The sequence below is a fragment of the Bos javanicus genome, chromosome 6 (genome assembly GCF_032452875.1).
Source record: "Bos javanicus breed banteng chromosome 6, ARS-OSU_banteng_1.0, whole genome shotgun sequence".
In the NCBI taxonomy this organism is placed as follows: Eukaryota; Metazoa; Chordata; class Mammalia; order Artiodactyla; family Bovidae; genus Bos; species Bos javanicus.
In genome coordinates this window covers 86,945,286-86,973,009 of record NC_083873.1, presented here as the reverse complement: position 1 = coordinate 86,973,009, position 27,724 = coordinate 86,945,286, and the positions used below count along the sequence as shown (strand labels likewise).

Genomic DNA, 27,724 nt, shown 5'->3' with positions numbered 1-27,724 from the left:
TTACAGAGTTGTAGAATCATTCCCACAGAATCAGATAACCCAGAGGGGTGTGCTATTCCATAGTACACACACTTTTCATCGAAGTACAAATTTTTCTCTGCCTGCCTGCTAAGTTACTTCAGTTGTGTCTGACTCTTTGTGAACCTATGCACTGTAGCCCACCAGTCTCCTCTGTCCACAGGATTCTCCAGGCAAGAATCCTGGAGTGAGTTGCCACGCCTTCCTCCAGGGGACCTTCCCAACCCAGAAATTGAATCCATGTCTCTCTTGTCTCCCACATTAGCAGGTGGGTTCTTTACCACTAGCATCACCTAAGGAAACCCCAATTTTTCTCTACAGTATCCTTAATTAAGTAATCAGATATTCACTACTATAGGTAAAAACACCCTGAATAAAGTATCTATACCAGCGGACTGACTCAGTTGGTTGAACTGTCACCCTAAATACATTGACCAGTGATGCTTTCGGGCAGGTTCTGAAATGGAGATCAGTACTTGGTAAACCTCTGAGCAAAGAAAGTACACTCTTCCCTCAATCTACACAGTACCTGAGCTCCTAGAAAAGTGGGTGCTTATTAAAGCCATCTGAGGACACTGTGTATGTACAGTGGAGTTGGGTTCCAGTTAAGACAGTTATGTTTTTCACCTGTGTGAATATCTGGCAGAATACATGAAAGTTAGGGGGGATATGGCAAACCTCTTTATTGGGGGTCATTTTCCTGAGCACTACAGAGCATCTTCTATCCTAGCCCTACCTACTGAAGGCAAGTGGTACCCTTCAATCATGTGACAAACAAAACAAAAGCCTCACAAATTACCAACACAATCCCTAAGGATGGAGAAGCACTGATGGAGAAGCACTGTCATGGCTGAAATATGCCCTCAGACCCACTGTTTTATCCCCACCTCCAGCAACACCATCTGCTCAGTTTGGCAGCTCTGGAGACAGGCAGAGGTTGTTGTCATTGTTGACACTTGAGGAAATGCGATTTAGAGATTACACAACTTGGCTAAAATCAAGAAAATAGGAAAGGCAGGGAGAGGGTGCAAAGCAAAGTCTGTCTCCAGAGTCCAAGCTTCAGCAAGCTAAGTTTAGTGATTATTCTCCAGTTCATTAAATTTTTTTTTTTTTCTGTCATGCCACATGACATGTGGGAACCCAGTTACTCGAGAATCCACACCCTCTGCATTGGAAGCGTGGAGTCTTAATCACTGTACCTCCAGTTCATTTAAATTCAAGTGGAGAAAAAGAGAATGAGCTTTAGAGTCAGAGTTATCAGAATACCTCAGTTCTTCCTCTTACTAGCTGTGGTTACCTGGGGCAAATTTTTCCACCTCTTTAAGCTGAATGGGAATAAAATGGGAATAATGAGTGACCCCCTTAAAATGGGAATCTTTAAAATCTTTCAAATGGGAATAACTAATAAGTAACTCCTTTACAGTTATGAGAAGTTATTGAGATGATGTCTGAAGGTGTTTAAACCCAGTGCTGAGCAAGTAATAGGCCCTCAGTACATGTGTTAAATGTAGGAATATTATAAGGCTCTGAAGCAAGGGAACATCAGAAGGTTCAGAATAATGAAAAGAGATTTGAGAAAAATTAAAAGACAGACTGTATAGGACATGTTGAAGCCTGGATAGAGAGAGTGAAGCAGAAGGAAGGATCCAGAATGACACACTAGACTAGAATTGCACTTCTTCAAATGCCCAATGCTCCCTGACAGCAAAAGCAAACACTTCACCAATACAGGTGAATAACAGATGCACCAGTGAGTCTGGCTGAGCACTAAAAATATATGTCCTCAATCTTCACTGTATTTTAACCAAAGCAATAGTTACTGAGAAGATGACACTTATCTTTTGCATTTAGCGTCTTCAATCTGTAAAGTCGAGTTGATAGTAATATATCACATGTTGTAAACAATATGTAAAAAGCTCCTAGCACAGTGACTGAATAGCACAGTGGCTATTCCATAAACGGTAACAATAATCACCTTGATAGAGTTTTAATATAATCCTAGGATCTACCAGAAACAGATGATGGGCAAAATAAGAAAAAAATTTTCTCCCCCAAAGGAATAAAGTTACGTTGGCACTACATTTAATTCAGATACTCAATTCTCTGAATTTCAGATAGAAATCTCTCTCCCCAGTTTGTGTTATGGACTTCAAACATATATTCATCCAGTACAGTGCCTCTCCACGTAAGTTAATCCTACCAAATGTATAGCTGCATGTGTTTTAACTTAAAAAGTTTGCAGAGCTATCTTCACTATGGTAAGGCTAAAAAAAAAAAAGAACAGATAAATCAAAGGCTAAGGTGAGCATAACTAGTGCAGCTATACTGTAACACAAACAGAATTACCCACAATAACAGCATCAGTTCATCTGCATCCCCACTTGTCCTTGAATGACTGTGTTTTCAGCAGGAAAAAAAATACATGACATGGTTTACTTCTAACTCTCACCCTACCTATTAATATCTTAAAAGTAATATCTGTTTATAGCTTTCCCTCTCCCATCCCAAAAAGAAAGATCCTAAACACAGGGTTTCTTTCGTTCTTTCTGCTCCACAACCTCCAGCTGCCACTGGGAGAGAGGGATTGAAGAAGAAGACAAAACAAACAAACAAAAATTAGCATCATGGGGTTAGTGACTTCAAGAGAAAATTATAGTTTAAGGGGAAATGTTTCATGTGCGTTCTCTTCTGCACTCACCCCAGTCAGGATAGCTAATAAAAAACACAGACTGCTCTTTTAAAAACAAAAAGTTCAAGGGATGAGGGGTAAGAGGGTGGAACCATCAGAGGCAATGTAGACAATCAAGAGTCTAAAGTTAATGGCTTGCAAATACCCACGCAGAGTGCTTGTCTCATGTGGGACCCAGCAAACTCTGTCTAGCACCCCTGCCTCCATGCAGTCCAAAAAGAACCCGGCAAGGCTCTGCCATAGGCACCATGTGAACCACCGTGGAGCTGGTGGTCCAGGCTTCTCTGTCTTCAATCTTTCCTGCGGTTCCCTTCACTCAGAATCAAAGGAAAAGGCAGGGCTCTTATCAAAGCACAGAGTGGCAGTTCTGAACTTAGGGTCCCTGGCAGGAGTCCAGGGAGCCCATGGGCACTTTGAAATTACATGCACATTGTTAGGCCTGTACATTTACTGTTCATTTCTCTGGTGAAAGCCCCCATTGTTTCATCACAAACGCAAATGGATTCTTGACATGGAAAAAGCTTGAAAACCACTGCACCAGACAGTGTTTCGACCAAAAACGTACAAATGAAGACCTAGACTGTTAGTCTCGGAGGTGTAGGCTTGTATACAGTGTTCATACTGAACAATTCTTGTGGCCCAAGGAATGGGAAATTTGGGGTTTCTAAGCAATAGGGAAAGAGACACACAGAATGCCACAATGGAAAAGGAATGCCACAGTGGAAAAATGCCCTCAGAATATATGTCCTTGGAAAGAACATGGTCCGCAACTGATTTTCCCAGAATTTGGGAACTGGAAGGGACCTAAGAGGGCCAGTTCTGGCTCCTTTAAGGCCCAGAGAAGCTAAAATTCATTCAAGATCACACTCCCAGAACACAGATAGGAGTAGGAAAGATGCCCTCTCCTAAGCCCTCCTCTAATTCTGTTTCCACCACACCACTGGAACAGAAAACAATTAAAAGAACCATTCATTGAAATACTTGGGGAAAAATTGAGTGAAACTGAATAAATGCATAAGTACCTTTCACTTCGCACATCAAATGTGGTAACAAAAATCAGACCGGAAAACTAACACGTAGACATAACTCTTGAGACCTGTCTGGGTGGGTGCTTCAATATCTGATTGCTTGGGGTCTAATAAATTATCGATAAAATGGCCATCCGCATGGAGACAACAGAGGGAAAGCACACCATCTACTGACTTCTGAATGGCTGCCGGCAGTTCTCTGAGAATTCAGTACTATCAGCCAGGAAACATTTAAACCAGGTCCTTGCAGGGCTAGGATGTACAAGGGACCATATGGTCCCAGCAGAACACTTCAAACAGGCAGCTGTACAGCTATAATTAAATCTGTAGTAGTCATGCTATTATTTATCTAGCAGATTTTTTAAAATGTACCGTTCACTGAGGTCTCTGAGAACACACACCAAATTAGAACAATAGAAAATACTGAAGAAGCAGAGAAAGGAAAACAAGGGGCTGATGCAGGAACAGGCAACAGCTTCCCAAAAATCTCCCCGAGAGGTTCTTCATTTGTACCCGACTACACACCAGAAGGTGACGATCACTTTACTGACAGGAGTCACGAGCCCAAGGGTCTGTTCACTCCTTTGTTCCATGGCACACTCCACTGCAAAGGTCTACCTCTTTTTGAATTTTCAATCCCTATGTATCATTCATTTGACACTCATCAAATCAGAAAATCTTAAAAAGAACTCAAAAATGATTTAGTCCAACTTCCATCCAATAACTATATTCCTAACATCCAGTCATTTGTTTTTTTGAATGTGATAGTGAAAGAAAAAAGCATTCAACTCAAGAATTACTTCAAATATCACCTGTGCCCTCTCCCCAGCCCCTGGCATAATTCATTCTCCTCTCTGTAGTCAAAGACATTCTGGAGGAGGCAATGGCAACCCACTCCAGTATTCTTGCCTGGTGAATCCCCATGAGCAGAGGAGCCTGGCAGGCTACAGTACATGAGGTCACAGAGAGTCGGACACGACTGAGCAACTGAACAGGCAGGCAGACCCTACATTATTTACAGATTTATTCCACAGTCTATAATCAGAACCCCTAAAAGACAGAAACTGTATCCTATTATTTTTATAGCCCTGATTCCAAATGCAATGCGTAGCCAAGAGGGACTTAATAAAACTTTCATTAATAAGTTTGTAATGAAGCTCTGGTTCCTATCTAATTCATACTAATATTTAAAATAAAAACTGCCTCCATGAAACATGTACCCACAAACACAAGTTTATGACAAGAGCAACAGACAATAAATCTATTCTCTTTTACTGGAACATAGGCTTCAGGAACTTCCTATCCCTCAAACCTTCTCATCTCTACAAGTTATAAGTGAGTTACTTCAATTATTCTCCTCTGGCTAGCGCCCAGGCATCTCACCATCCTAGTTCCCATAAACACGTCTCCTCACTGGTTTTGAAAATGGGCACTTTTGGGGAACTCCCTGGTGGCCCAGTGGTTAGGACTCCACACTCCCACTGCTGAGGGCACAGGCTCAATCCCTGATAGGGAAACAAAGATCCCACAAGCCACACAGTGCAGCCAAAACAAAATACTACGAATAATAATAAAATAAAGTTTTAAAAAGAAAATGAACACCTTAAAAAAAAATCTGAATCCAATGAAAGTTACAAATTTTCTGTCCAAATACAGTGGAATTTTCTCCATTATTCACCTCATGTTTGAACTTACATAGTGTATAATCATTCCTATTAAATTCTTTGCGGGTTCAGCCCATCAAGATCATTCTCCATCTTGATTCTATCATTTAAAATTTATATAGCTAACCATGTCTGTTTTGTGTCCTCTGAGAATCTGATAAGCATGCCTTGTGTCTTAAACCAAACTGCTAATTAATCTGTTCAACAGGACGCTAAAAAGTACCATGGTTTTAGAAATTCCTTCCACATCTACACTGGTTATTAATCCACACACTTGAGTACAGTTATTCTCTAGCTGAGAACCTCTGATGGTTGCAAGCCCTCAGTTCATCAAAGTGTTTACCCCTATATCATCAGGAACCTTATGGATGCCTTACTACCATACAACCAAGTGGCCTGCCCAGAAAAGAAAATGTGATATATAAATATACTTGTGTTCCTCCATTTAAAAATATGGGGCAATAATTCAGATCACAGGTTGGCACAAACTTTCTTTTAAAAAGGCCAAATTAGGCTTTGTAGGCAACATACAGTCTCAGTCATACATTCTTTTTTTTTTTTTTTCCAACCCCCTTTAATACTTAGCTTGCCAACTATACAAAAATAGACTACCAGCAGGCTCACTACCAGCGAGCCACAGTTTGCCAGATATCATCTTTTCAACTTTGAAGCAAATGCCCTATTGGTGAAGACAAACATTTAACCAAAAATTAAAATAAGCAGTCACTGGATGACAGCTGTGGTGGACACCGTGATGGAGAAGCACACGTGCAAAGGGAGCTCACAACATAGGCTCTCTAGCCTTAACCAGGGACCCCAGGAGACATCCCTGCAGAAGTGACTCAGACTGAAAAATTACGGGTGAACCCCAGTTGCCTGGGCAGGAAGAGCATTCCAGTTAGTGGAAACTATATGCAAAGGGCCTAGGGGAGGGGAAGACTGGCATAATAGTGGACCTGGAATGTACACATGCATGGTCAGAGTAAAATCAGCGAGGGAGAGAACCTTGCAAAAGGCCTCTGGAGAGAGACGTTAAGCAAGACAACACAGGGCTTTGAAGACCATGCTCAGGATTCTGTGCTCATCGCAAAAAAACTGTTTCAAGTCATCAGTGATGCTCTCTGTACCCTCCTTCAAGACAGAGCCTCTCTTGTAATATCTATATACTTTATAGGCTTCCCTGGTGGCTCAGATGGTAAAGAATCTGCCTGCAATGCAGGAGACCCAGGTTCGATCCCTAAGTTGGGAAGATCCCCTGGAGAAGGGAATGGCTACCCACTCCAGAATTCTTGCCTGCAGAATTCCATGGACAGAATAGCCTAGTGGGCTACAGTCCATGGGGTCTCAAAGAGTCAGACACGACTGAGCAACTAACTTCAACACTTTCATAGTGCTTTGTAAACTTTACACATTCCTAGGTTTAAAAATCACATGGTTTGCATGAATGTAAAAATAATTTTTAACATACTACTACAGAAGACTGGCTACTTTCAGGAAAGAAGAGAGGAAAAAGAAGGCATCACCACTATAAAATCTTACCTGTATACTCTTATTTAAATATAAAATCATTCTAAGCTAAGAGCTATTCTAGTAAGAACTAGAAATTCCCCATTGTTTTATTTTGCTACTTACTCTTGAACCATCCCCAAAATAACAAATATATTGTCTCATTTATTTCACTGGTTCCATTTTCCCCTACTTTGTTTCATAGTTTGTCTTATTCTTCTATTCACAAAGAGGCAGAAGAAAGCAGGTGGGGAAAGGGAAGTAATATTTTTTTTAGCACCTAATTAGTCTGTGCCTGGAATACTTCACATACTATTTACCTCTTTTTAGCCTCATAAAAACAGGAAAAGTAAGTTTTACTGACTTTTTCTAAGGCTTAGAGACATTAAGTGCCTATATAAGATCACTTACCTAGTAAGAAAGGAAGCCAGGATTTGAATGAACATCTCTAGGATTATATAAAACACAAGCTTTCCTGCTACATTTCCTATTAACCCAGAAAACTGTAAAAGGGCTCTAAGTCTTCCATTCCTTTGATTTACATCCTTTTCTTCTATTCTTTCCACACTGAAGTATTACAATTTGTGAATTTAGATCAAGAAGGCACAGCTAAAATGAAGACAACATAGTCTAAAGTGTAGTTCAGACTACCACGGCATAGATTAAGAAATATACAAGCACAAGACCACATAACCCCTGCTGCTGCTGCTGCTAAGTCACTTCAGTCGTGTCCGACTCTGTGTGACCCCATAGACAGCAGCCCACCAGGCTCTGCCGTCCCTGGGATTCTCCAGGCAAGAACACTAGAGTGGGTTGCCATTTCCTTCTCCATTGCATGAAAGTGAAAAGTGAAAGTGAGGTCGCTCAGTCACGACGGACTCTAGACCCCATGGAATGCAGCCCACCAGGCTCCTCCATCCGTGGGATTTTCTAGGCAAGAGTACTGGAGTGGCTTGCCATTGCCTTCTCCAACATAACCCCTAGTATAACATTAGAGAAGACAGAATCTTCTAAAAGCCTTTTATTTTCATTTATTCTTGGTTTTTAATAAAACATGCATGTTGTGCTACTTTAGCACATCTCTGAAAAATGAAACACTATAGAAAATTTTTTAAACTGAAACCCAAAATGTGACATGAGTCAAGGTCTTTCAGAAGAACTGATTACACTCCATTCCCTCAGCAGGACTTCAATCAGGGGTTTCACACAAAGACAGGTGGTAATAAGCATAACACTGCCATCACCCCCCAAATCTCTTTATGACACATATTTACAGATGTTTTCAAAATGTCCTGATGAAAAGAGCTAGTCCTAGAGAATTGCACACTTTGAAAAAGAGCTTCATCACCATTTTAAGAAGTAGTGACAACTGTTATTTTTCTAAACAAAGTCTTCCTCCAGGGTGAGTGCCTGGGGATATCACTTTAGAGACAATAATTCAACAGGAAAAGAATTATGCACCCAGTTTTTCTTCATACAAAACTTCAATGCAGAGGCTACTCACTGAAATTTCTGAAATTACTTTGCTTATTTTTCATTGTCATAAACAAGCTGATATGGAAACAGACTTTATCTGTAAGTATCATGTGAGAAACAGAGAAATGCGGCCAAAGGCACTATGAGAAGAGAAACTTCTTTCACCTCTGACCACAAATTTTTCTGAAAACATGTCATCCTGATACATAGTTGTATTTCAACTTGACTTGTCTTTTTAAATTTTAATGATATACTTGGATCTTACCTTAATGCACTCCTGGACTCAAAATTATAATAAAAATTTAAAGTGAAACAGAGTTATAACAATGTATAGAGTAGAAATATACAACAGACTATTACTCAGCCATAAAAAGAATGAAATAATGCCATCTCTGGTAACATGGATGTATCTAGAGATTACCATACTAACTGAAGTCAGAGAAAGACAAATAGGGTATCACTTACACATGGGATCTAAAAACATGATACAGATTAACTTATTTACAAAACAGAAATAGACTCACAGACATGGAAAACCAATTTATGTTTTCCAAAGGGAGAACAGGGGGAGAGGAATAAATTAGGACTCTGGCATTGACAGATATTGAATATAAAACATTAAACAACAAGGACCTACTGTATACTACAGGGAACTATATTCAATATCTTGTAAAAAACAATAATGTATAAAACTAGTAAATTCTATAATAAATCACAGTCAATGATAAATCCTTCCCAAGTCTGATATGCCTCACCCCTACCTAATTTCACACTATTTCATATCATGCAAAATAAAGTAACTCATGTCTAAAAGTAGAGTGTTGGACAGTCCACAATTTGAAATAGTCTCTGCTTGGGAAAACTTAGCAATACCATGTCATCTTGCAATGGAACATCTTTCTGGGCTTGACAGTTGACTTTTCCAATATGTCCTCATGATAAACTGTATTTTGTTTTAAATAAAGGAAAAGAAAAATATTTGGTGTTTTCTGTAAGCTATGTCAATCAGCCAGGTAACTATGTTCACTGAGCTTTCAATTATGAGAAAAAAAAATGTATACATGAATTTACCATTTATATGGTTATTCTAGCTGAAAAAAATTTTAATGTATGACACGGGCAAGGATGTTCATTTCAAGCAACTGATTAACCTAATGAAATACTCTGTCAACGCTCACGATAAGAAATACTAATTTTCAAAGCTGCCAGAATGAAAATATAAGACCCTAACAATACTTTCAGAAATCATCTTTCTCTGAGAAACTCTCAGAGTCAGTCATTTTCTCAGCTTTTAAAAAAAAAAAAAGATTTTTTTGAGAAAAAGAATAAGTAGAAGCTGATTCTCCCCCAATTAGCCATCATCATCTTGACATCAACAATTTCCATGACTCCTGCCTCTCCCTCTACCCCAAACTCTCTGCCTTTCCCCTGCTGCTGCTGCTGCTAAGTCGCTTCAGTTGTGTCTGACCCTGTGCGACCCCATAGACAGCAGCCCATCAGGCTCCCCCGTCCCTGGGATTCTCCAGGCAAGAACACTGGAGTGGGTTGCCATTTCCTTCTCCAATGCATGAAAGTGAAAAGTAAAAGTGAAGTCACTCAGTCGTGTCCGACTCTTAGTGACCTCATGGACTGCAGCCTACCAGGCTCCTCCATCCATGGGATTTTCCAGGCAAGAGTACTGGAGTGGGGTGCCATTGCCTTCTCTGTGCCTTTCCACTACCACCCCATAAATAACATTAGATATTCATATAAAAAACAATAACAAACAAGTGAGTCCCTGTGAATGGACAAACACTAAGTGCTTAATGGTATTAGAATTTGAGAAAGTGAAAGTCACTCAGTCATGTCCAGCTCTTTGTAACCCCATGGACTGTATACTCCATGGAATTCTCCAGGCCAGAATACTGGAGGGGGTAGCCTTTCCCTTCTCCAGGGCATCTTCCCAACCCAGGGATCGAACCCAGGTCTCCCTGAGACAGGTATAATTAACATGAGTCAGAAAACCCAAGGGTGCATGTAAGGAAAAAGTGGCACTTGACTTAGATCCTGAAGGAAAGGTTGAACTTGGAAAAGACACATGTGGTCCAACAGAAATGTGTGTGCCGCACCACTATCCATGGAAGGCAAATCAGACATGTTTCATGGGTGTGCGAGCGGAGCAGTGTGGAAGCTAAGAACATGAAACCCCAAAAAGCCAGATTAGCAATGTAAATCTGAGAAGTGAGGAATGACATCTAAAATGAAATTGACTCCATCCTAACCAACTTTCCTGTCAAACAAAACCAAAAATAAAAAGTAGTATGTGTGTGTATGTGCTTGGTCGCTCAGTCATGTTAAACTCTTTGTGACCCCCATGGGCTGTAGCCCACCAGGCTCCTCCGTCCATGGAATTCTGCAGGCAAGAATACTGGAGTGGGTAGCCATTCACTTCTCTGGGGGATCTTCCCGATCCAGAGATTGAACCCAGATCTCCTGCATTGTAGGTGGATTCTATACAGTCTGAGCCACCAGGAAAGCCCCCAAAGCAGTATAAACAATGAAAATGATGGAGATAAATTAAAATTTATATAATATTTAAAGTATACTAGGCACATTCTTTTTCATGTAACAACTCTGTGAAGAAGGCAGTTCAGACTGAATTATAAAACCTTATTATGAATCAGGAAACAGGTTTAGAGGAGTTAAGGTACAACATGCTTATTTAAGTCTTCAAAGCTATTCCTATGATCAGCTTTAAAAACAGTTCAATAATAATTGCTTTTTCTGCTTTACCATAAAAAAAAAGTGAAGGTTACAGTGATATTTATTTATCAGATCTAATGACATAGAAGTGAACATATATCCATAATAAGAACAAATATAATACCAAACAGCCTGAAAGTTGAGAGACTGTAGGGTGTTTCTAAAAGCACAATTAAAATTTTGTCAATCAAATGAGCATCCACCATGGTCTGTGAACAAGTCAACTGATTAATTAATATAATCTACTTTTGCTAATTCTACAGGTAAGGCCTGGCGTGCTGCGATGCATGGGGTCACAAAGAGTCAGACATGACTGAGTGACTGAACTGAACTGAACAGGTAAGTATAATTTTTAAAAAGTTTTTAAAAGGTTAACATTGAAACCCTGTTGTATTTCATCAAATTTGGGGGGTTACTGCCATTATTCAAAGAATTTTAAAAGTCACATTATATTCCAATTGTTGGATAAACCAAGTCATTCACTTGTACCTGGTAAACTGCAGCAAGTTACATTCCAATGTATTTCTTACATTTTCTACCTAACTCCTTCCCCAATGAAGAATGTTTTATTTGGCTGAAACTCTTATCTTCTGTTATTTATGTTCTCTAAAATGAAAAGATGCTTCTAAAATCTCTCATTCCTCTCTGATGGACAGCTCTGGCCCACACAGTTATTTATCTTGCTTTTCCCTGAACTGCTGCACTTCACTGTCAGCACTACACGGTTATTCAGTCTCTTCATCTAGATATAAACTCACATTCTGAAATCGTATTTTTTACTTTATTTTTATTCTATCAGCCCTCATTGACCTCCACCAATACCACTCAGGATATGAGCATACAACAGTTAATTCACAGAGTCTTTTAATCACTGTGGCAGCAGAAACATCCAATCACCATAAGACTCAAGAATTTTTTTAAATTGTTGGTTTATTTAATAACAGTTTTGGTGATTAGCCTATTCAGCACAATGCGTGCCCCAAAGACAAACCTAAAGTCATAAATTATCAATCAAACACCTGGGGCTTAGGATCTAAAAAAGACCATAAGGCAAAGAAGCAGAATTTACTGTACTTGTTGAGAACACAACCCCAGGGCCAGTGCTACCACTCAGATGCTATTTGACTTCAGAAAAAACTACTTAATGTCTTTGTACCTTAAATTTACCAACATATTAATATAAAACAGGGTTGATAATACCAACCAAAGCACTAGTATAAAAAAGTGCTGAATGTATGTCTGTCATTATTAATTACTCTTTAGAGAGGAACAGACAGACTCATCACTTTCAGAGACAGCCCCCGAATGGTCAAAAGTGCCACTGATACTGAAATTACAATGGTGTCCTCTAAATTGACTTGATTACTTCTAGCCTCTTCTATGCATATCCATTGAACACTGATTAGGCAGTAATATTGACTGGGAATGATTAACCACTGCCCTTCAGACTGTAGAAAGAAGCACTGCTACCATTTTAACATGGCAGCACAGAAAACAGAAGCATGGTAGTTTTCATTTTAGTTCAATACGAGGGAGTGAAACCAGACCATTGGTGGTAACACCCAGAGCTATCAGAAAACTCTGCTGGTAACTGATAAGATCATGAGATTCTATGGAGGTGAAAAAATCAACTACCACTGACCACTCAGACAAGTGAGCCAGAAACAGTGGGAAACCCTTCTCTCTGTGAAGAAGAGCAAGAAACACTTCCTCCCATGGCTTGACCTCTTTGTAAATCTACTCTAGAGATTCCTGTTGCAAGGGAAGTAAGGAAACAGCAAAATCTGCAAATACCTCCCAACATGTAATGAATGATCTGCTGATCTTTTCATCAGTTATCCTAGATGACAACACTCCTCATAAAGGCGTAAATTTTCATTTAACTTGCTTTACAGTATGTATGTAAGTTCACTTAGAATTCTCTTGAGGGTGGAGGACTGAAGAGGAAAGAAATGCAGGGCCAAGCTGCAAATGTGCTGGATAAGGCTTCAAAAAAAATACTTGTTCAACCCTTCTTGCAAGTTTCCTTTTTGTTCCAAATGCTGACCACCAAGAAGGGCTCTTAAGAGGAAGCCATTTTTGGTTGCCAAGGAAATTCTCACAAAGTCACAGGGTGTCTCTCAGAGCTGAGAATAGCTTCGCCTTAAGGAGAAGCAATCAGAAACACAAAGGCGGCCAAGTCTACAACCACTGTATTTCTCACCTCTTTACCTCAAAATACAAGGCGGATTAGCCAGCTCAGAGATCCAATTAGACCAGGAGAATAAACCCAGTTTTAGCCTTGATATTTTCAGCTTCTGCAAAAAAAGTCCCCAAAGTGAAGTAGGAGGCAGATGCTAGTAACTGGGATCCTTTTCACTTGAATTTAGTCGCTAAGCTTTTAGTGGAGTGAATCACAAAGGAGAAACTCAAATCTGACTGGCAAACAGTATCCCAGCAGTGAGAAAGATTTATTCAAGTGTTTAAAAGACGCAGGACGAAACTGACATAATCTTTTGGGAAGGTAATTGGCAATACAAGGTGATCCAGCAATTCCACTTACAAAAATTTCTCCTTCAGAAGTACTCATGAAAGAACGCAAAAAAACCCCCAAAAACTCAGTTACAATGAGGATATTTCTTAAAGGCCTGCTTGTAATTGCAAAGAAATAAGTAAATATCTCTTAACAGATTATTTAAATGAAACGTGCACTATGTAGCCTTTAAGGAAAACAAGGTAGATGTCTGTGGTATTGTTAGGTTTCTAAAAAATCCAGTTCCCGAACAATATGATCTCATTTGTAATTTATATAAGTAAGCATATACATTTTTATGTCTAGAAAAAGTCTAGAAGACTATATCAACCTGCTAATAGTGGTTATTTTGAGGGTGAGAATTTGTGAACTTTCATTTTCTATTTTATTCATTTTGTTCTGCTTGAATTTTTACAGCAATTTAGTATTACTATGAATCAAAAAAACTAAAGTTTAAAAAACACTATAGATAATAGAATGTTACTACAGCAGGTAAAGAATAAGTCAATGTTTATAGTTACACTTATTATAAAGGTTTTTTAAACATGCCCTTAGGGTGTTTACCAAAAGGGACTATTGCTTTCTGGTTTTCCACTTTCAAGGGGGAAAAAAGGTGTTTTGGGGGTTTTTTTTTTAATGACGTTCTGATCAGAGGTAGGTGATATGTGGCATGAGAGCAGACATCCGTTAAAGATAATTGTTGATGGCATTCCACTACTCTGCAATCTAAGTGTATTCTTTGCATTGGGATACAGCAAACTGCTACATACTGAAAAGAGAAAAAAAGTGACATTAAATAAAAAAACATGCCAGATAACCACTTAAGGCATATAAACCCGGCAATGCCATTTGTTCAATGGTGAACACGGGATTGCCCTGTGGTGCTCCTGGAGTTCTTAGATTCTTTCATGGGTACCTGTGGCTCAGACAGCAAAGAATCTGCCTGCAATGCAGGAGACCCTTGATCGGAAAGGGTTGGGAAAAGCCCCTAGATAAGGAAACGGCTATTCACTCCAATATTCTTGCCTGGAGAATCCCATGGACAGAAAAGCCTGGCAGACTACAGTCCATAGGGTCCCAGAGAGTCACAAACAGTCAGACTGCATGACTAACACTCACTTCACAGGTACAGGTGAGATCAAGGCTCAGGAACCCCTTAGGCCGCTCTGTCCGCACATCCTGATGCCTCTTTCAGAACAATAAGAAGTAAGTTGCTTATCACCATTAAATTCTTAGAGAGACCTCTGGTGAAGGCCTCATGAGTCATGTGTTTTACCAGGCAATATCAAAAAGAGCACATAAACAATCACTCATAAACTCAGTCTCACTACTCTCAGTGGCCTACATTCACTTCTAGTGCATTAAAACATTCTAATTTTTATTAATAGTAACTAATAATTAAATCTAATTAATAGTGCATGGAAAATATGCTAACTAGAAAACTCACTTTCTCCCTTATAATACTTTCATGGTACAGAAGAACTTGATTTGTTGATAGGAATAAGGTCTTGACACCTACGGCTCAACCCATTAAGAAACTGGCTCTTGTCTGTTGAGCTGTTTACTGCACTGCGGTGTTCATCCAGTGTTTAATTACAGGAACAACACCAGATGATCCAGAACATTAGCAGATTCTTCCACCCCATCACACACTATTCTCAGTGATCTTTTTTCAGAGTAAATCAGAACACACCACTCTCTAGGTAAAATTCCCACAATAGTGTCTCTTGGTACTTAGAATACAATTAAAAGGTTCCCCTGTGTACTTCCCTGGCCTCATCTACCTCTGCATACCTGCTTCCTTTGCTCGTCACTCTGGAATTTTTCTTATTCCTCCGTCTTGAATACAGCACACTCATTCCTGCCTCAAGGCTCTCCTCTTGCTTTACATTCAGCCTAGAAACCTCTTTGCCCAGAACGTCTCTTCTCTGGGTAACCCTCCTACTTAAACCAGCTTTGCTGTACGTCTCCACATTATCCTACTATATTTTCTAGATAACACTTAGCATTGCATAACATTACCCTACTTGTTTATTTACTTATCTTTGTTATTTATTGTCTATCTGTCCCCTGAAGCACAGAAGTTCCAAGTGTCAAAAGATCTGTCTGTCTCATTTACCTCTGGAACCCTACCACCAAGAACATTTGCTAGCACAGAATATACTCTTTACATGGATCAGTGAGTTCAGCAGCCTACAATTATGGGGTGATTAAGAAGTTCAAATTTGCTGCAGCTGGCTTTCAATTTTACATGGTTCTAAATTTTACAAAAGATCTCTCCTTTTCTCACCTGAAAACACAACATAGAGCTTAGATTACCTGAGACAAGTTTATCTACTTCACTTTCAAGCTGACACATAATCTGTTTTTAAATGAAGGCTAGCTTTCTGATCGAGATAAATGGCTTTCACAGGAAACACAACAGTATGAAAATGGGGAAATTCAACTGTCAGTTTCAACTGGGACACGGGTTCTTAAAATCAGTATGAATATCTGTGCTTCTCAAACTCTACTAATAATTAGTTGTTAATTCTTTTGGAATATGGGAGAGAACACAAGGTGGGAAGAGGAGGCTACAGAAGGTTAAATTTCTTGTAGAGAAGGAAAAGAGAATGACAAACATCAGTTTTGTTCACTATCTCAGTGACAGGCTAAACCCCTGGGAAAGGGGCTCCAAAGATAACCAGTGCCATGGTGTTGCCAGTTCTCATCAAGGACTCCTGGTCAAAGGAAACTTGCAGCCACAGAGACCCTCTCTGCAGTTACTAACACCGCAGTGACTAAGCACATCTCATGACTGTAACTACCTCCTCACAACGTGCCTTTCTTCTCGGGTTTTCACAGATGTGATTCCATCTGGAGCTTTCCCAGCAGTGTCTCACCGGTCCCTGAACACGTGCAAAAGACAGTATCATAACATGAGCAAATACAAGCCCTTCCCCACCGCTGTGCCTTCTCTGAGGAGCAGAGCAAGACCACCCGTGCTCTGTGTGAAACAGAGGGGTTTCTGTCTGAGTGCTGAAAACAGAAAAGCAGGTGCTATTGTACTTTTCCATCACTATGAATACGAAATAGCTATGAACGCTAAGGGAAGCTGTATGTGAGCCTCAGGATGGAAATCAAAATAATGAAAGCATCATCTCAGCTGAATTTAGGTGAAAGTGTCAGTCGCTCAGTCATGTCAGACCCTTTGAGACACCGTGAACTGTAGCCTGCCAGGCTCCTCTGTCCATGGAATCCTCCAGGCAAGAAGACTGAAGTGGGTAGCCATTCCCTTCTTCAGGAGATCTTCCTGACCCTAGGATTAAACCCAGGTCTCCTGCATTGCAGGTGGACTCTACCATCTGAGCCACCAGGGTGACTCGCTACTATATTCCAATGTGTAAGAAAGGATTAGGGGCATGTCCAATCACAAGATGTATCTTTCAAGATTCCATTTTAAGACAGTCATGGCTGAGCAGTTTCAAAGTTCTACATGGTTTACTGATTTCATCCTCTTACTCCCTGACAAAAAATTTTAATTCAGGTCTATCTCTACACAGATCAGGATTTCAAAAATAGAGATCACAAAGTATATTAAGGATAATAGTGTACTTAAAGATAATGCAAAAACTGATTACAGTACCCTTTAGAAATTAATGTTAGGCCCAGTTCCACCAGGAAACCTATGGATAAGTTCTCAGGTAAGCTGGCTAAATAACCAGTATCAGGGAAGTGATGACTGGTTAAGAAGTTACAAGGGTATGTGTGCAGAAGTGTCTCTCTAAAGCGTCTGCAAGACATTTATCTACTACTTTCACTGCAATCTACAGACTGTGATTTCACTTAAGATTTATGTAATTGTGAGATGTTATTGCATTACTGATAAACATGAAAAAAAAGCCCTTTTAAAACAGACATCGTAGAGACTTCACTGGCAGTCCAGTGGTTAAGATTCTGCACTTCCACTTCAGGGGGTACAGGTCTGATCTAAGGTTGAGGAGCTAAGAAACCACATGCCTCACAGTCAAAATGCCAAAACATAAAAAACAGAAGCAATAGTGTTAACAAATTCAATAAGCACTTAAAAAAAGAAAGGATCCACACAAAAAAAAAAAAAAAAAATCTAAAAAACACAAAAGGAAATAAAAAATAAAAATAAATTAAAAAGTCATTGTACCACTGAGCACAGTATTTCCTCCAGAGAGTTAAAGCTACAAGGTAAAATAGTAAGAAGGAATTTTCTTATTCTCACAGATGATTCCATACTCACATGAAAATTATAACTAAACCATTGCATTTGATAAGCACCCACAGAATTTATTTTTTTTTTCAAAAACAGAAAAGAAATAAAAGGTAGTAGAAAAACAAATCAGTCTAAGGTAATTGGGGAAGATAACTGGATAATGAAGAAAAAAAATTCTCCATAGCAACAAAATAGAGATTATTTATGTACATTTACAAGTCAATGAGCTCCAGGTGTATTTTTTTAATCTACTTCTCCCCAGGTGTTTTCTTTTTTTTTGCCTAATAAATATAACATCCAAGTTGGAATATTGTTGAAGCGTTGCATCATCTAAATTTTGGCGATGCTCTTTCTTCTGCCATTAACTATTGTGAGCTATTTCTCAATAAAGCAGCCGCTACTGAAATCGTAAGTACTAGGCTTGGCAAAGCCAGACAGAAAAAGTGCAGCCCACAGATCTGTTTCTTCTGTTTTCCCAAAACAGAATCTCATAAAAAATATGCCCTCAAATTTTGTCACTATGTAGCTGTCAGAAAGAGAAATTCTGCTTCTCTTCCTATCTCTGAACATTAAATCCATTCCTTGTGCTACTGGGAAGTTATATAGCTCCAGGAAGCTGTGAGGTACCATCGCAACTGTTCAAATTGTATCCAGGCAGAATAATCAGTCCATCAGAAAACTTCAGTTCCAGTTGGATGCAAGTTTTTTGGGCCAACTTGGAAAAGCATACCGAACAAGTTTGACTTTACTGCCAAGACCATTTCCAGGACATTGGCTAATTAATTATAAAAGCTTTTTCAAAACAAATTTGAGCCTGGCAACCTTTTTTCCTACCCAAACAGAGAAAAAGCAGGCTAAAAAATAAAAAGCCCAAGTTTATTGCAGGGTTTTGTGTGTGTGTGTGTGTGTGTGCCAGGGTTTCATCTTCTTAGCAAGCCTATTTTCTTCTTCTCACCAGAAAATGATCCTGGAGCTTTTGTATTGGAAGTTAATAAGACTGTAGGTATATAAACTGGAAATATTAGTTTGCATTTGTACTCTACTTTTGATTATAGAGGAGATCATGGGTCAGTTACAAAGTGCCTCTTCAAACTCTTTGGTGGGAAGCAAAGATGAAGTTTCTTTCTCTTTGAGGGGATGAAGGGTTCATTGGATGAACGATGGCTATTGTATTAGATAAATGAAGATGGACAGTTGCTCTTTATAATGATATACTCATCACCTGCATTTTCTAGCTTTGAAAACAAAAAGAACAAAATTCCTGAATTAAATCTTCCTGGTTTCAACATCATATGAACCTTGATGAATAGGAGACACTGGAGATAGGCATCAGAGATTCTGGTTTTAAGGACGACACAGGCTTTATTTAGTTAAATCAACTAAATCATAATGTTCCAACCTATTTCTTCTAACATGGGAATCAAAATCTTATGTAATAAACATCTTAACCCATCAAATTTCTTTTGTATATGCTCAGATATGAAGACAACCAAGAACGTAAGAAATTTCTCTCAACATTTAGCAGCAGCTATTGACAAATGCCTGACAAGAGAACTGTCTCGAGTAAAAGAAGTCTTCCTAAGAAATTGTCAACCCAGATTTTCCTAACTTCCTTATCCTGTATCAAGGCTCCAATAAATCTCATAATTAGAATGCTGCTTTGTCAATCGTTGGAGCCAAAATGTACAAAATAGTTTTGAGTAAAATTCTCAACAAGTCCTAGTGGACTGAGTTTTCCCTTTCAGTACTGTTATGATCCTACCAATGCATTCAATGTTTAGACAATCATCCTCCACGGTATTTCAAGAGGTAGGCCAATGGTAGGAAGGAGAGCTATCCATATTAGTATTTAAGAGTAGGTGGCAACTTTAGAAGTCAAGAATTAATCTCAATGCTGGGGCGGGGGTCGGGGGGGGCGGTGCAGTAATTAAGCCTAACCAAAGCATAGTCTCTCTTCTGGGAAACACAGGTAAGTTAAAATGAGAAAGATTACACCAGATTTCAGAGAATCTTCAAAGTTGGCATATTCTGAACTTAACTTGATAGAAGCCAGTATAAGCTTTTGACCTGAGGGGAAAGATAAGAACAATAATATGAAAAATGTATTGAATTAGGAGAAAATGGGGACAGGGTTATTCCAAAGGTGGTTAGAAGGAGAATAAAGAAATCAATGTCACTTTACAAGAAAGAACATAATTTCACCTTTCCAGTACTTTTGGGAATTCACTAAGGTCTGAAAATCTGTCTAAAGAGAAACATGGTTGTAAACAAGGTGTCATTGCCTTAGGAATATATAATTGAGATTTATTTATTTATTCAAGTAGAATTTTCAACCCATTAGCTCAAATAACTCATTTTATTCTTTAATGCAAAGTACAAAAGTGCCAAAGAATTGATGCCTTCCAACCGTGGTGCTGGAGAAGCCTCTTGAGAGTCCCTTGGACTGCAAGGAGATCAAACCAGTCATAAAGGAAATCAGTCCTGAATACTCATTGGAAGGACTGATGCTGAAGCTGAAGCTCCAATACTTTGGCCACCTGATGTGAACTGACTCATCTGAAAAGACCCTGATGCTGGGATTGAAGGCAGGAGGAGAAGGGAATGACAGAAGACGAGATGGTTGGATGGCATCACCGACTCGATGGACATGAGTTCGAGCAAGCTCTGGAAGATGGTGAAGGACAGAGAAGCCTGGTGTGCTGCAGTCCATGGGGTGGCAAAGAGTTGCACACGACTGAGCGACTGAACGACAACAAAGTACAAAATTATACCTAGTCACATTTTTAACTAGTTCAAGTCCAGATACTCACTCAACTAGGAAAATGATCCAGTTTCTATTATATTCTTTTTAAAAGAAAACATACTGAGGTTCAAAACTTAATTGCTTTTCATTTCAAACGGGTTACTTACCATATATTTTAATAAGCAAATACACAGCTAACAAGACTATCATTACCTTTGCCTGAAGTATCCCCCCAAAATTCACAACAGACAGCATTCCCTAGCCCTTCACAGTTCACCAGAGCACTTTTTTCATAAATTACCTTATTGAAGCACTACAATAAACCTGAGGTAGGAGTTATTATTACTATCTTAAAGCTGAGAGAACTACAGTTTCAACATTTAAACTGCCCAAGTGAAGATCTCTGGACTAAGCTAACTCTTATTTTCTGGACTTCAAATCCCTTCACAAACTGCTTCCCCTTCTTTCCAAGGAAGTGAGAAAAAAAAAAAGCCATCAACACATATTGGTTCAATTTAAGTTAGGAAACCACCATTTCTCATCTCTTCCCAGCATCTTCTAGATATACTTTGTCTTACACTTTAAAGAAGCAAGAATTCCTGGCTTACCTGGTCCTTCTCTGGTTTATCAGAAATGTCATTCAGGCTGGAAGAAGTCAGATTCCTGTGGGTCATGGCTGGGCTACCTGTAAAAACAGAAGGAGACCGTCATTCAAGACTTCTTGTCAAAAACACAAAGCTTCTGGTTGTACACTTCATGAACGCTAGTAGATGATGATGGAATGGTGATGGTGCTTGAGCTGTGTTAGGACTCTCCCAAAGAGTTTTCCAGAGTTGGAAAGTAAGGTGAGAGAACTAACATGGTTAAACAAAAAATATCTCAAAGACCTTGTTTAAGTCTTCTTTCTTGGCTTTATTTCAAGATAAATTCAGCTTTGAAAGAAAGGTGTAAAACTTATACACATAAAAATAAATTTACTCCTGGTTCTGGCCTGCCCTTTACACACATCCTAATCTATCTATTTCTTTGCCTATAGATGTGGGCTCCTTCCTTATTTCAGCAAAGCTGGCCCCAGGACAAAAGGCCTGGACCTCCTCTCCGTCAGCCTCTGCAGTCCTTCCTAGGCACCACCTGCTCTGATCAACCCCCCAAACCATCTGTATTCCATTCTCTGGCTAACATTTTATGAAGAATATTTCTCCTTAGTGGGCATCTGAGCCAGGAACCCTATACTTTTCCTCAGTGTTATCACAGCTCCCCTTACTTCCTGCATTCTCATTTACCAGATTAAAATAAGCATACCCCATCTTCCTCCCTAATATGCCAAACTTCTCATTCAAGTCAAGGGACAGATTTTATCAGGAATATTCCATGGGCAACAAGCTCCACAGCAGTATGGGTGCTGTAGATAAAATCCACTGGCTGTAGATAAAATAAACCAATGTAGATAAAATCCAACCAGTGACTTCAGATACAATCACACAAGAACGGGGTGGGGGGCGGGGGGTCATCTAGATGAGAACCATTTTCAAATAGACTGGTTAATCAACAAAATACTGAGCTTTCATTTTGCAGGTGAACTTGAAATTTCTTGGCTTACTAAGCAAAAGAATAACTTTTCAAAGGCAGGGTGTTTGACCCACCCCTGCAAGGTGCTGAGTAATGTGTTCCCCATTTAATCCTCAGCGATCTGACTCAGTCTGGTCTTCACACTAAAAGGACAAGGGTTGAAAAACAAGCACCCAAGTTCGAACACAGCTTCATGCTTGCTTCCATATAATTCTTCAGATCACAGACTTCCATTTCTTCAGGCCAAAACATCAACACAAAATTCTATCAAAGATTAAAATCTACTCCTAATAATTTAATGTCTATATAACAGCTGCTCATTAAATAATATAATTGTCTTTAACTACTAGATCAATTTTCTAGAGCTGGCAAAACCAGAATTATTTTCCACTCTGCTGCATTTCATTGAGTAAGCATGGTCCAGATCTCTTAAACCCTTTACCTGGTAGGATGCTTTATTCTAGGAAAATTTAAGTATAGGGCATTTTTCAAAGGAAAGTAACATCTGAAAAACTGCTTTACAAGCACAATTAAAAGAACCTCTTTGAAAGCCACATTTTCTTCTCTGAACTGCATACAAGGTTTCTACGGTCTTCAATACAAAAGACGCCAGGCACAAACATGAATGCCCCCAAATAATGCTGGGCTAGAAACTAACAGGAATTGATGAGTACATACAATTTTGTACTTTACATTAAAAAACAAAACCAGTTTTTTTTTTTTTTAACTAAATGGGTGAAGATTCTACCTACATAAGCAAAAGAAAAAACAACTGAACTATTTATTCTTTCTTCCCCTGAACTTTAAATTTCTTATTTTGTATTGGAGTATAGCCAGTTGACAATATTGTGGTAGTTTCAGGTGAACAGCAAAGGGACTCAGCCACACATATACACATATCCATTCTCCCCTCAAACCCCTCTCCCGACCAGGCTGGCACATAACACTGAGCAGAGTTCCATGTGCTATACAATAGGTCCCTGTTGGTTATCCATTTTAAATATAGCCGTGTGTACATGACCATCCCAAACTCCCTAACTATCCCTCCCCACTCAGCAACCATAAGTTCGTTTCCTAAGTCTGTAAGTCTCTTTCTGTTTTTTAAGTAAGTTCATTTGTATCATTTCATTTTAGACTCCACATATGAGGGATGTCATATGATATTTCTCCTTCTCTATCTGACTTAACTTACTGAATTATATATTCTTAAAGCAATGAAGCCTTAGCAATCCTAAATTAAAAGCAGCTTATGTAAATAAATAGGTATACTGATTTCTAATTATTAAATAAATTGTATATAAGCATGAATACCGAAATGAATTTGAAAGCAATTTTTCACTATGTAATTTAAATCTTCTAGGCAAAATTCTAAACTCATTGATTTACACTGGAAATTCTTCATAAATACTGCGAAGGTACATTTCACCCAAGCACTGTCCTGCTGCTGTTGCTGCTGCTGCTAAGTCACTTCAGTTGTGTCCAACTCTGTGCGACCCCATAGACGGCAAAATCTGAAGCAAACAAGTAAGGTTTCCATTATAATGGTAATCCTGACTGATGTTACAACTTTTCCAAGAAAGCTCATACACTGCTGCATTTCTCTTGTTTCTGAAAGACAGTTACAGGATAACTATCTGTATTTGTATTATACTCCCGGGGGGGGGGGGGGCAGGGGGACATAGAAAAGGCACAGGAACAAGGAAGATGCAGGAAGCAGATGGGGAAGAAGAGGCCACTGTTAGAAACAATCACATCCATTGTCCCTCCCAACTTTATCTGATTCTCATTAATAAAAGTAATATTAACAGTTTCACTGATGTTTAACTTTGTAACACACCGAAAGAATTCAGAAGTCAACACTTCTAGGTAAACCTTAAGCAAAGATGATCAGCATTCTTGCACCTTTTCCACCTCCCTCCCTAGTAAACTCTCCACCTCTGCCCTCCACAACACCCTGAACCAAAGACAAAGGCTTCCCAATGTTCCAACTCAGTAGTTCCCAAAGTATGGTCCCCAGACCAGCAGTAGCAGCATCACCTGAGCACGTATTAGAAATGCAAATTCTTGTGACTCACCCCAGACCAATTATATCAAATGCTGGGTATGGGGCCAAGCAAGGTGGGTTTTACCAAACCTTTGAAATGATTTTGAAGCAAGCGAAAGCTGGAGAACCACTACTCTAAATAAACCAGTTTCTTAACCACAGGGTGTGTCCTAGTTGGAACTGAACTGCATGAAACATACATAAATTAAAGTAGCAAAAGAGGCAGATCTGATAACCTTGTCCTCCTGCAAGCCATTGCTCAAAACCGTCACATCTCAAGTAAATCATGGAGTTAGCTTCTTTGCCACATAAACACACACAAAAAGGACTGTACACAGCCTTTCCTCTAAATCTTCACCTACACAATCAATAGGCTTCCCTGGTAGCTCAGATGGTAAAGAATCTGCCTGCAATGCAGGAGACCTGGGTTCAATCCCTGATTTGGGAAGATCTCATGGAGAAGGATCTCAGAGAGGAGGATGAGAAGGTTGAATCACATCACCGATGCAATGGACATGAACTTGGGCAAACTTTGGGAGATGGTGAGGTACAGGGAGGCCTAGCATGCTGCAGTCCATGGGGTTGCAAAGAATCAGACATGACTGAAGTGACTTTAGCACACACACATTGAATGAATAACTTTGTTATTGGAATTCACTATTTAATCAGCCTTTTCCAGAAACACATCACCCAAATCAAAGAAGGCAAGGTCAAGAGATTACAAACCAGATTATACCTGGGAATCAGAAATTTCCGTGTGGCACTTTAGCAAACCTGGGAAACTTACACAAAGAGTCCCTAACAATGTTCTACCATGGATAATCTGTACCCAATAGTCAATAAGACACACTGTCAGGCTAAGTCAGTGTTTTCTAGAGTTTTGCCCTATTAATGTAAACTCAATATACTGCAATATTGAGGGAGTGGGGGTAGCAGAAGCAAATGTCATTGTGAATCAAAAAGGTGAAATAGAAATGTACCCAAAAGTATGCTGCTTCTTGTGCAGGTAAAGATGCATCTGCTCAGAGCAGCAGAGAATGCAGTGGTTGGATAGCATCACCGACTCAACAGACATGAATTTGAGCCAACTCTGGGAGATAGTGGAGGACAGAGGAGCCTGGGGTGCTGTAGTCCACGGGACTGCAAAGAGTTGAACACAACTCAGCTACTGAACAACAACCACCACCAGTAGGCCTTTCTTTCTAATATACAGGCCAAATGAATGTTTTATAACTGCTCTTGGTCTAAAGCAATTTTGTGTTTTTCAAATCTGATTTTTACAACAGAAAAAGAAGAACCAGCCTTGAGTGAATAATCATAATAATTTCCATATTATTGTATTTTGGCCATAAGAAAAAGAAAGCTTGGAGGAGCACATTTTCAAGCAGTTTCACACAATCGAAAACAATTTCATTTTCAAAGTACCCACTTGGCAGGTACATACTGTCTTCTATAAAAATTAATTACATTCTGTACAAAGTTTGAAAATCATTGTTATTCTTTAGCACACATGTAGCAATTCATAAAGTCCTTTGCAATTGTATCTGTTAGATACTATAAAAAGAGGTAGGAGAATGTACAGCATAGAAAAATGATGATACTTATACATGTACATGTTAAGTAAAAATGTAAATATGTATGTGATGCATTGACAGACACATAAACTGACCTCCCCATCTCATACCCTCATAATGAGACTATAGGATATATTCTCTGTACACCTCACTGACTCACTGATACTTTTTCCCCCTATGTTGACATAACAAATCTACTTTAAGATGTATATATCTAAGATTAAGGGTCAACTAATCTTTCTGGACTCTTGAGAGTCCCTTGGACTGCAAGGAGATCCAACCAGTCCATTCTGAAGGAGATCAGCCCTGGGATTTCTTTGGAAGGAATGATGCTGAAGCTGAAACTCCAGTACTTTGGCCACCTCATGCAAAGAGTTGACTCATTGGAAAACACTCTGATGCTGGGAGGGATTGGGGCAGGAGGAGAAGGGGACGACAGAGGATGAGATGGCTGGATGGCATCACTGACACGATGGACGTGAGTCTGAGTGAACTCTGGGAGTTGGTGATGGACAGGGAGGCCTGGCGTGCTGCGATTCATGGGATTGCAAAAAGTCGGACACGACTGAGAGACTGAACTGAACTGAAGTAGTTTAATTTACATTATCTTACTTAATCCTCAGATAAACACTCTGAGATCAGTATCATTATTACCACTTACACAAAAACAAAATGAACTTCAAGTTCATGATCACACAGCAAGTGTCAATTTAAATCCAGATCTCTTAATAACAATCTAGGGGTGTGGGGGGTGGGATTGGTCTCTCTATGTTATTTACATAAATAAACATATAAACTTCATCATTTTCAATGAAGAGAAAATATAATGTACAACCACAAAAGATATATCCTATTTCTATGGCAATTAGGTGCAATATAAAATCACCAAGGAGGTTTAAGCCAAAAATGTTCTTGGTTTCCAATTTAGCTTCTCCCAAAGATGGAGTCTGCATGTCTTTACTTTTTCATTTTCATAAAGTAAAGGAGAAAAATATTCAACTCAGCTACTCTGCTTGCCACAGTGATTGAATAGTAGCCCGAAACCACAGCTCTGTGAAAAAGGAGAAAGGATACTAAAAGCAATAGCAAAGTAATTATAAAAGCAATAATGCTACACACTTCTGAATGTCTTAAGTCACAGTCATAGCCAAGTGTTTGTAAGATTCCACAATGAACGTACAGCCAGTTATCTACAGCCACTATTTCCATACTGGTTTTCCACCTTTCAAGAAATTTTGCAATTTCTTCCCATGTTAACCACTAAGAACAGGAATATAACAGGACAGGGATAATAAATCTGTTGAGATATAACAAGTATGACTGAGAAAGTCCTTCTAGAAGGAATGGCTGAGATAAGCTTGAATTCTGTCAGATCAGTTTCCTAGTCTTCCATGGCAAAAGACCACCAAGAGCTGTCCCCACCAAAAGTAATTTTAAAAAAAAGCATGTCATCAAGACCTCCAACCCATTCTCAGTGCCCACCTCCAAATAAAATGCAGAAATATTTAAAATATAAATATGAGACTAAAGAACATTTAAAATTTTATCAGTAAGAGCTCTTTGAAAGAATCTCATAACTAACAGAAAATCAGTTTGGATATTTTCGCTTGTACAACTTTTAATTATTTTGTTTTATTTAGAGGATTTCTGTTGTTTGCTCATGATTTAATATCATGTAAACTCCAAGAACACAAAGCCAAGGCCTTTGGTTTGTCTTGTTCACAGCTACAGCCCCAGAGCTTGGCACCAGTGGCACTTAATAAATATTTGTGAATGAATGAATAACAGCAACTGGGTATCACTTTACTTCCATTTGGAGTTACTACTATAAACACTACTGTTCAAAGTCTATTTCCTATGGAGGGAGATGCAATGTGCAGACTCCAAGAAACTTCAGACTTGGAAAGCTTTAGAGTAAATAAGGAAGAAGTTTG

At 39.1% G+C, this 27,724-nt stretch overlaps 1 protein-coding gene across 3 annotated transcripts in view; it reads right to left on the bottom strand.

Moving 5' to 3' along the window:
* The window catches only part of SLC4A4 (solute carrier family 4 member 4), a 362,767-nt gene that overhangs the window by 128,331 nt on the left and 206,712 nt on the right, over nucleotides 1–27,724 (bottom strand). For all 3 annotated transcript variants that reach the window (XM_061420424.1, XM_061420421.1, XM_061420422.1), the window contains exon 7: nucleotides 21,212–21,288. In XM_061420424.1, the coding sequence (XP_061276408.1) occupies nucleotides 21,212–21,288 (77 nt within the window). The remainder of the gene's footprint in view (nucleotides 1–21,211; nucleotides 21,289–27,724) is intronic.